Below are 10,843 nucleotides of genomic sequence, written 5' to 3'. Positions count from 1 at the left end.
ACTTGTTGAAGAATGGTGCCTGCCTGCCTCCTTCCTTCCGTCATCCCCATCCCTCCTCCCTCCCTCTCCACACAGTTATCTGTCCATATTGGATAAAATGAATTTGAACTTGAGTCATACCACATACGAAAAAGTTTCCCTAAGTTTAAGCTTTGAAAAGTGAAAAATGGAAACAAAAGACTCTCTTAGATAAGACTATGTTGGATAATAAGACTATCTCTGTGTAAAAAACTGTATACTTGGAAAGAGCATTTAAGTCGGGAGATCCAGAACCTGAACTTTCTAATGAGGAAGACATTTCAAATGTTTTCAAGTGTGAATTCTTCTATCTGACAAAACTATACTTTATAACGATGTGATCATATTCTAATTGAATTATAGGATAATTTAAAGGCTACTTTAAATGCATATGAATATGCAAAATATAGTTGGAAAAAAAAAGACCCACTTGAAACAGAAGTCAGGTCTTTGCCAATATTCTAGAAGTACTCTTCTGAATTAATGAGAAAAACTTTAAACCCTGCTAGGAAAAAAAGGAGCTGATTGTGTCAGTCATTGTTTCCATTGATATGATGATTTAGAATAGGCAAGGTTAATCAGCACTGAGGGATGATGGGAACACTCTATAGTCTGAAGGGTTTTAAGGCAGGGGTGGGAGGCTGGGGGTGGGGGAAGTGCTTCCCTAGGAAAGGGAGTGCCCAGCCCCACTTGTTCCCAAGATGGTGGTTGCTGTGTCAAAAGCATTTGAATGTCTAAGTTTTAACTGAGCACAGTTTTCCACGTTAAACCAATTACGTTTCCTTTGTAAGTCAGTGGATACACTCAAGAGAGAGCATGTTAGTACACAGCACCTCCCCTGGTACCTGCTTGTACAAACGCTTTGGGGAAAGGTAGTTTTCCTCGTGGTAGAAGGATGAGTTTTCACCATCTTTCTGGAGGCAACTTTGAAACACGTACTAAGGTAAAAACTGTGCCCTTCAATCTAGCGATATGATTCTTGGTCTCTGTCTCATAGGAATTATAGTCCCTGTACATGAAAAATATACATGTATATTAACTATGCATGTTTAATGTCACCCTGTCCACAGAGACTGGAATCTAGATCATGGGGAGAAAGGGCAATCCAATCGTCAAATAGCTTTATCCTGTGATCACAAACAACATTTATTTACATAATTATTTGATGCTTAGGGAAGGGGGCTGGTAGGGCCTGCAGGGACCAAAATGCCCAGTGACTCAGACTGAATTGTGAGGATCCAGCACTCACTAATGGGAAGGCGCATAATGAGGACTGCCCAGACAGATTTCTGTGAGACACTGTGGAGAAGAGCTCATAGGTGGGAAGCAGACTGTGTTTTCCGGTTTCGCATGGCCATAGTTGTAGCCGTCAGCAGCCACTGGTTACTGGGTTCCTGAAAGGAAAGCTGAGGATGGAAAGGAGGACGAGAGAAAGAACAAGAGAGCCAAGACAAAGTTCTCTGATCCAGGCTCAATGTTTAGTACTTAAGTCTGATTTTAAAGAGGGGAAACCCATTCCCCACTTTGCCAGGATTATCTAGTCTGCAAGACAAGCTCAGCTGCTCAGCGGGTGGTGGCTTCTTGCAGGAAGCCGCAGATGTGGCAGAAGAGTAGACAGTCACGTAGACATCACCTAGCCGACTCCGCCCTGGGTAGGCTAGTGGACTGTAGCAGAACAAGGTCTGATTGAGCCCACTCAAGGCTGGGGGAAGGACACAGCAGAGCTCAGGAGAACAGTAGTGTGGAAGGCTTTGTTTCCGCAAGTGTGGAAGAGCACTGAGCATGCAGTTCCTAATTGCTACTCTAGAGAAAGAGGGAACAGGTGAGGAAATGAGCAAAAAAATCAAACCAGATCTATCATCTCAGAAACCAAAGTTGTATATGTGGGAACTGAACCAATATGTATGTATAGACTTAGTAGTATACGGTAATACATGACCATATTGGTAACACATTTTTATACAAGCAGAAGGCAGGGGAAATTTGGTGTTCTGCATTGACAGGGATGTTCACTGCGTGTATCATCATACAAGAAGGCTCATTCCAAAAGCAGCATGTACTCCATGGTTTGTAGTAATCTTGGCTCAACCCAGAGAACACAGATTGACTATAGATCATTGCAACAACATGAGGTTTATTGATCCATGTACGTGGGGTCACCCACCCTCACAGGAGGGTCAACCCCGATCTCATCAGGCACTGGTTGGCTTGCTCAGGGGGCTGTTCTTGGCTTAGTCAGCCAACTTTCCTATCCAGCTCTGTACCTGGCCTTGAAAAGTCCCTGGGAAGGGGCTGAGTAACTAGGTGGTAGGGGGATTGTTGGCCGCTAGGTCAGGGTGACAGTTTGTGGTCTTTTTCTTAATGCACCACCCCAGGGAGGGGTTTGGGGGTTCTTTCGAGAATTGCTAATCTTGTTTTCGTAGACCTTCACATCATTGCGGCCACCAGTTATTTTTGTTTTGGCTTTATTTAGCTTTGTCAGAATGGCTTGGTCATTCTGTCTCAACATTCTGACCATCAGGACTTTGTTTTTACAGCATGCCCTTAGCTATCTCTGAAACACAGCTTCTCAGTGTCTGAAGCTGCTGCTTGCTACTGTAAAACTTTGTTTCCACACTGCTTGCTGCTTACAAGAGTAGGAATATGGCTCTCTTATTTTACTTTACTTCTACATTCCCAGGACTTTGTTTCTGTATTCTCAAAAACTTGGTTTCTACATTCCCAGAACCTTGTTTCTATAGCTTTGTTTTTTCACTTTATTACTTCATGTTCTGTTAATAAGCAGAAGGGAGTGCATGGGCTTTTGTTCCATTTAAGATGCACGGGCTTTTGTTATATTTAAGATGCACGGGCTTTTGTTACATTTTAGTCAGGGCATCTTCCTTGTTTCTAGGTTTCTTTCAGCCTTTTTAGGAAAAGTTTCAAATACAACCAGGCTTCCAGGTTGAACAAAGGGACAAAGGTTGTCCCTTTGTCTGCTGCGGTGTCATCAGTAGAGGATATGGCTTGTCCCTGTCCTCAGCACTACCCAATGAGTTGCAGACACTGGAGAGGCCATTGGGGGTGCAGCATGTTCTCTTGTTGTCTTAGAGGAGAGCGAGGAAGCAGGTCTGGCTGGTGTCAGTTTGTCCCTGCCTTTCACTTCTTTAAGCTGCAAGTTTCATGCTTTCACCTACGAGGCTTGGAAAGTGAATGTGCAGCTGAGTCTGAGAAAGGAAGTGGAAGAGTTAAGACGAGAGTCACTGAGATGGGTTGAGAAGCCTGCCAATCACAGTGTTGCTGGCTGGCTCATCTGTGGCGGGTCTTGCATGTGAAGGAAGCCGTGAACTTTGCTGTTAGGTGAGAAAATGAGAGTTTGTCAAGGAATGGGCAGTGCCTCTGGTCAAACTGCCCATCTCTAATCCCAGGCAGCCCTTCCTTCTCCATGTTTTAGCATAGATGTTTTATGATCTCCACAAAGTGTGGGAAAATTCTGCTAATTAAAGGTTGAAGTCTGCCATGACTGGATATCTCTCTGGGCTTCTGGGAGACTCTCTTCATTAGAAGGGCTTTCCTTCTCTGACCTTCTCTGGGGAATTCTAGTCTTGCATACACTTGTCTACCTGAGGAATGTCTCGTAGCCTTAGTTAGACTACAGAATCAATGTCCCTTTTCCTGATAAGAACCTGTTCAGCCAACACCTAGGATCCCTGAAATGCTTTCCCATGCTAATGAGTCATTTGGGTACCTAAACCCTCCACCAATGATCTTTGCCCAGCCTGGATGCTCCTTACTCTTAGTCCCCCCAAACCTTATAAGCCTTGAATCACCCTAAGGAAAGTTAACCTGCCTCCTGATAGCTGGTCCCAGTGTGGTCATTCACTGTACGCTCACAGGGCTCCCTGAAACCCCTGCTTGTCCTCTCTGCTCCCACTGCCCTTGTGGACCTCAAGGGCTGAAGAGCCGGTAGGTCCACAACAAAGCATCTTCAAGATTGTCTTCATTGTCTTCATTACACACAGACTCACTCACCCTCTCCCCTCTCTCTTTAACCCTCTGCTCATACAGAACTTAGACCTGAAACCTTTAAGCACATGATAATTTTAGTATTTGCAATGTGCACAGTATGTATATAGAACATGAAGTTCATTGTGTAGCATTAATGTACATGAGTGGGCAAAGATTCATAGCACCATAATTTTCTTCCCTTCTAAGAATCAATAGTTGCGGGCTTGAGAGATAGCTCACAAGGTAAGGGTACCTTGTCACCACCACTAAAGACCTGTGTTCCACCCCTGGGATCTTCCCAGTGGAAGGAGAGAACTGGTGCTAGCCAATTGTGCTCTGACTTCCACATAGCCCAGGGCACACCTCTCCCAAGTCAGTGAGTGTACCAATTAGACAGTTAAAGAAAGACAGTGAACCAGCTTTAGAAAATGTTAATGGAATAAATATAAAAAATGATGAAATATGTATAGGGCATTTTTCCAAATAAATTCTTTACCATAAGATTCATCAAAAAAAAAAAAATAGTACACCAATCCTTCAGAGATTAAAGCAACTGTTTAATATTACTCTTGTTGTTTTTCTTTGTTTTAAACAGGCCATATACTCCTCTGAAGGGAGAGCTCTCCAATGTGTGGTTTGACAGATTTAAAATATCTAACGACTGCCCAGAACACATTGAGTCAATTGATAAAATGTGTCAAGTGCTCACTGGATTGATTGATGAAGAAATAAAATCTGGCATCCAGAAGAGCAGGATATTAATAGGTGAGGACTTTATAATGTTGGTCGTATATTTTACTTTCTTCCAATTATATTCTCTGAGTTGTATTTGTAACATTGTCTACAAGTACGTGAATATTGCTTGACCCATTCACAGTCTTGGATAAGCTACATGTGCTGCTTTTGAATGTATTAGAGTCATAAACAACAGCTCATGAAACTTTCATTGATTTTCATTTTTAATAACAACCCTCTATTGGCTTGTTTATTTGTTTTAGACAAGGCGCTACTATATAGCCCAGACTACATCAAAATTCCAAATTCTCCTGCACTCAGCTCTCAAGTGTTGGGCTCATACCACCATGCCCCAGCTAGTTTGCCATTGTTTTAATATCTCTCTACTTTAACTTTTAACGAAGATTAGCCATTGTTATTAAAATGTTTTCTTTTCATCTAGCTGGGATCTCATGAATATAAGACTAAACTGCTCCTACCCTGATAAAAATAGGGTACATGGTGAGAGTGTACCGTCAAATCCATGAGCACAAAGTCTTTCAAGTCAGTGTCACAAGACATTGATAACCTTGTTACATGTGTCACAGTGAGCCCTGTTCCCAAGGGCATTTAAAGCTTTATGTAAACTCTGTATTGAATACTTTCTTTGTCTGAACTCATCAAATATACAAAACTGCAAAAATTTCTACTTCCCTAATCTGTACAAATGCAAGGCAAGATGTATAGAATGTCAGTTGTACAGAATGGTTTGGTTGTACAGTGTACAAACTTGTAACAGCTATATTTCATGTTGAAATTATAATATACATTAAGCATCTCCATCATGTGCTATATAGCATCAAAATATACTCAGAAGTCTTCCAGAGATTAGACTAAAGAACAGTTTTTAGTACTCTAAAATTCCTTGGCACTCATTGAAGCCATAGAGGGTGCCGAGCTGTTCAGTGAGTTACCAGCGTCCTATAATACAGTGGATAAGGTCCCTTCTGTGTTTTGTCTTTGGTTTCTACTTTAGTTTAAGAACTGGTATGGCATCCAGCCCAGCATCACCACCTTTCTAGCCCTCAGGCTCCTTGTCCGTGTTCTTCTGTGTTTCCATGCTTGGCATTGAGTAGTGATATCCCTAACAGAGGTAACCATGGAAGAGCAGGAAGCCTGGGGAGGACCCAGGGGAGGAGGCGCCACCCAAGCTGCAACCTTAGGAAACAGCAGGGAGTGGTCGAGGATCCCACCATTTGGTCATCAGCTCAGTCTCCCTGAGTCCCTACAAACGATGATAGATAGATATATAGATAGATAGATGGATGGATGGATGGATGGATAGATAGATGGATAGATGGAAAGATAGATGGAAAGATAGATAGGTAGATAGATAAAAAAATAAATAAAGCAAGCAAGCTCTATGTCACAGATTTCTTCCTCTAAATTACTTAAAGAAGTAACTAATCCTACTGTGCTGTGATGCACACCCTAGCATGACATAATCCACAGCTATTCAAAGGGAATAGTCATGGATCATGTCCCATCACACTCCCTGCCCCTGAGCATCCATCACCAAGGCCTAGCACCAAGTCCACGCTGAGCACATGTGTTCTCAGTAGATGACGAATTAGTACCAAGTACAAGCTGAGCAAATGTGTACTCGGTAGATGACGAATTAGCAAACTCTTGACTGGAGTAATTATAATTGTAGGAATTTGGATGAAGGAAAGGTCATATGCACTTGGGGACATTAGGTGATGATCAGAGGAAGATGGCAGTGACACTGGAGGCATGGCAGTTGTTAAAATTTAACTGTTTATACTGTGCAGACCAGGCACAGTCCAGGCAGCCCAGACAGACAGTAAATAGGGAGGGGAAAAGGTCCTGCTTACTGTTTCAGTCTCGGACATGAGCTACCATAACAAAGTTAGCTGCCCAACTGTGATGTTTTGTTAATGCTCTTTGCCAAGAGTCTGAAGTGGTGTGGGTTGGATAGCAATGACACAGATATGTCCGAGACGGAAGTCTGACATGCCTGGCTAGACCTGCTCATAATTACTGTAAATATCTGTGATATCTGTAAAGTGGAGATAATGTAACTATTTTGGTAGAGAAATGGCACTTATGAAGTATTTGGCTGTTTCTTGACTTCCCAGTAGGTCCTCTTAGGACTGTCCTGTGCCTTAGGGAATGATCTGTCCGAAGCAGTGACAACCTAGGTATGGAGCTAGAGATGGCGCATGGCGCATTGGTTAAAAGAGCACTGGCTGCTTTCCCAAAGGCCGAGGCTCAATTCCCCACACACCATGGCAGCTCACAACCATTCCAGCTCCTAGGAACTGGGTGCCATCTTCTAGCCTCCGTGGGCCCCAGACATGCATGTCGTAATAGACATACATGTAGACAAAGTACCGTGCACACAGAATAAAATAATACTAGGTACGTGTTCTACACCAAGCATGAGGATCCAGTCCCCGAGTTTATCAGTATTAGGTAATGGAGTCTGAGAAAAATATTAGGATGAAAATTTGTTGTAAAATAAGACTGCAGAGCCTCTGGAAGTAGAAACTTCGAAAAATGCCCTCCACACTTCTGGGGGGATCTGTCAGCTGAAGAGCTTGTCATATTAAATGCTCACTTCTGCCTGTTTATCACCTGCCTGCCCTTCCTACGTGTCATTAAGCCCAGTAGTCTGTCTATGGCATCTTTCAGTGCCATGAAGACAGTGGATTTTGTTAAGGTCAGAGAAGCAAGGAACACTTTGAATCTAGGTCTACTATTCAATTTAAAGCCCCGTGATAAAAACAAAACAAAACAAAAAAGTTAGAAAAGCATTTAAAGTCCATAATTCTTCCATTAAACCCAAATATTTTTGAAAGTTCATAATATTTGTCAAAATCCCTTTATAAAAAATTCCCATAGATGCCCCACCATCTATATTAGAACTCTTTTTTTTTTCCTATTTTTTTTTTTATTCTTTAATCCTTTTCTACAGTCCGGATTCCATCCCCTTCCTGGTCTGCCCCCTCCCCCCCCGACTACTCCCCATCCTGTACTGCACCCCTAGTCTCCAAGAGGATGTTGTTCCCTACCCCACCAACCCTGGGGCCCCACTTCCTGGGGCCTCAAGTCTCTCAAGGGTTAGGTGCATCTTCTCTCACTGAGGTCAGACCTGGCAGTCCTCTGCTATATATGTGTCAGGGGCCTCATATCAGCTGCTGTATGCTGCCTAGTTGGTTGCTCAGTGTCTGAGAGATCTCAGGGGTCCAGGTTAGTTGAGACCGCTGGTCTTCCCATGGGGCCACCCTCCTCCTCCTCAGCTTCTTCCAGCTTTTCCCCAATTCAACCGCAGGGTTCTCGGCTCCTCAGCTTCTGTCCATTGGTTGGGCTTAAGTATCTGCAGCTGACTCTTTCAGTTACTTGTTGGGCCTCTCAGAGGGCAGGCATGGGAAGCTCTTGTCTGCAAGCACGCCACAGCGTCAGTAACAGCGTCAAGGCCCCCGGCCTCCCCTTGAGCTAGACCTCAATTTGGGCTTGTCACTGGACCTCTTCCTCTCCATTTTTGTCCCTGCAGTTCCTTCAGGAACAGTTCCGGCTTAGAGCTCTTGACTGTGGGATGGCAACCCCATCCTTCCACTTGATGTCCTGTCCCTCCACTGAAGGTGGACCCCACAAGTTCCCCCCTCCCCACTGTAGAGCGCATCATCCAAGGTCCCTCCCTTTGAGTCCTGAGAGTCTCTCACCTCCCAGGTCTCCAGTACATTCTAGAGGGTCCTTCCACCTCCTACCTCCTGAGGGCTCCTGTTTCCATTCTCTCTGCTGGCCCTCAGGGCTTCAGTCCTGTCTCCCCCACAATACCTGACCATGTTCCCCCCTTCCCCTCCGTGTCCCCTCTCCCATCCGGGTCCCTCCCTCCCTCATCCCCATGAGTGCTTTCTTCTCCCTCCCAAGTGGGATTGAGGAATTCTCTCTTACCACATCTGTATTGAAGGGGCCAGTCAAGAGTGATTTTTTTTCCCACAAGTAAGTTTAAACAAGCATTAGTAACTACTGATTTTAATTTACATTTAATTTGCTATTTTCCTTCCAGTTCTGCTTTAGTTTAATAGAAAAGGCTTTTCCCTTAACAAAATTTATTAGCGTATCCCTTTGATAAGTTTTTTCTCTTTTGTTCTCTATAACTTAAATGAGCATTCATTCAAGTTAATTTAAATTTTTATAACTTATTTTACATTTAATATTTGATTTACCTGGAATTTAGTTTCTTTTTCCTCCATAGAATGAATTTTTTTTTATTATTTCCTGAAACAGAAAGAGAAATTTGTTAAAATGTTATTTTATATATATTTATAAGAGAGTCTGTGGTTAAATTCATATTTTATCAGGACTCCATGGAATTAATGAGAAAAGAAAAAATGTTTTTGGAAGAGTTGCAGATATATAATATATATATATATATATACACACACACACACATACTTTATATAAAAATACATTTATAAAATTTGAAGTTTATGATGAAGACATAACATTTGTAGAATGATATAACTTATGAAAATCTAAACTAGAGGCAGAAGAAGTACATGGTTAGAATTTATATCGTGAGCCAGTTGGCTTGAGTGAGACCGCTTTCCTAGCTTGACAGAGAGAGATCAGAAGTGCAGATAGGACCCTGTCTGTCTGTCCTCCTCAACCACCCGGTTCACGGTTTGACTAGTCCATGATGACAGTAGCAGCTGCAGAGTGGGGTGCCACACAACACACATGATTGTTGACCGTGTGTTCGTGAGAAGTGAGCTGTGCCAGCCTCTGCTCACTCAGGAAGCTGAACGTTGTACTCCTGTCTGCCTTTGCTATGGTTTTCCAATCACTGAGGTAGCTGCAGTTTCCCATGTACTTACGATGTGGCATGGGTTGACTCTGAGTCACTTGTACCCATGGCCTATTCGTTGTGGACACTGCAGCCACAGCCTCTTGATTATGGACTTGGGCGCTGAAGGGCATCAGCCCAACTGACAGCACAGGGCACAGGAAAAAAGGAGTGGGGCACTTGCACTCTGAGATGCTGACCCTTGACGGAGGACTTTGTAGGTACTCTAGGCTCCCCAGAATCTGTGCCATGAGTGGCCATTGCCCCTACAGCGTGGAGCTCAGCTGTGCTGGTGTCAGTGGGATACTTATAGGTAGGAATGTATCTGGCATCTCCTGCTGAGATTCTGTGTTCTCTGTCTCATCCACTCCAGCGGCCATCAGAAGCCCGCCCGAGTGGCCGTCCTGGCATGGCACTGCCATTCAGAGACCTTGAGATGGCTCACTGTTTCTTCCCTGTGGATATTTGCTTGTGCCTCAGTGCGTATATGCTTCTCCACCCTCTACTGTTCCTTGATCATTTTAACATAAGTCACTACAAAATATGTTTCTGCTAGCTTTACTCTAATGTGTCAGAGTATATACCAACTGTCGAAATCTCAGTGCTGTTTGTAAAGTTGTGGTAGAGGGATTTAGTGGGTAGTCAGGAGTGTGCACTTTGATTCCAAAGAATTCTTATTAATTATGTTCAAGTGAACATGCGTCCACTTGTGTCTGTGTGTGGCAGACATGCTCCATATTGAAAAATGAAGGTTATATTGTCAAAGCAAGTAGTTGTAAAGTAGGAAATCTCTTAGATTTAAAGGGAATAAAAGGGAAACACTAAGTATAAAATGGCTCCCTTATTCTTTCTGTGTAACAGTGACCACATGGGATGTGGATGACCTGACCTATGGGATGATATGTGTAATGGGGCCGTGTCTCTGAGATTAGAGTCTCAACCTTTGACGTTCTGTAAAGAATACTGTTTCAGATCTGATGCAGATTAGGAAAGAAAGGGCCATGCTTTCCTTGTGTGTCATTTTGATTGATGCTATTTTATTGTGTTGCTCTTGGTTGCAAACAGGTCCTCATATGTGATATACATACACCTCTCCTCGGGAGTCATCCATCTTGTATTGAAATGGTATTTAGACACGTTGTTAATAAAACATAAGTATTTGTACTAGCTGGTTTTGTGTGCAAACTTGACACAGGCTGGAGTTATCACAGAGAAGGGAGCTTTAGTTGGGGAAGTGCCTCCATGAGATCC

General features: G+C 43.2%; 1 protein-coding gene across 4 annotated transcripts in view; it reads left to right on the top strand.

Moving 5' to 3' along the window:
- The window catches only part of Lyplal1 (lysophospholipase like 1), a 48,899-nt gene that overhangs the window by 10,761 nt on the left and 27,295 nt on the right, over positions 1-10,843 (top strand). For all 4 annotated transcript variants that reach the window (XM_031337969.1, XM_031337960.1, XM_031337979.1 and 1 more), the window contains exon 3: positions 4,601-4,770. In XM_031337969.1, coding sequence (XP_031193829.1) covers positions 4,601-4,770 — 170 coding nt within the window. The remainder of the gene's footprint in view (positions 1-4,600; positions 4,771-10,843) is intronic.

Source organism: Mastomys coucha, unplaced genomic scaffold (genome assembly GCF_008632895.1).
Source record: "Mastomys coucha isolate ucsf_1 unplaced genomic scaffold, UCSF_Mcou_1 pScaffold1, whole genome shotgun sequence".
Lineage (NCBI taxonomy): Eukaryota > Metazoa > Chordata > Mammalia > Rodentia > Muridae > Mastomys > Mastomys coucha.
This window is presented reverse-complemented; position numbering and strand designations above follow the sequence as displayed.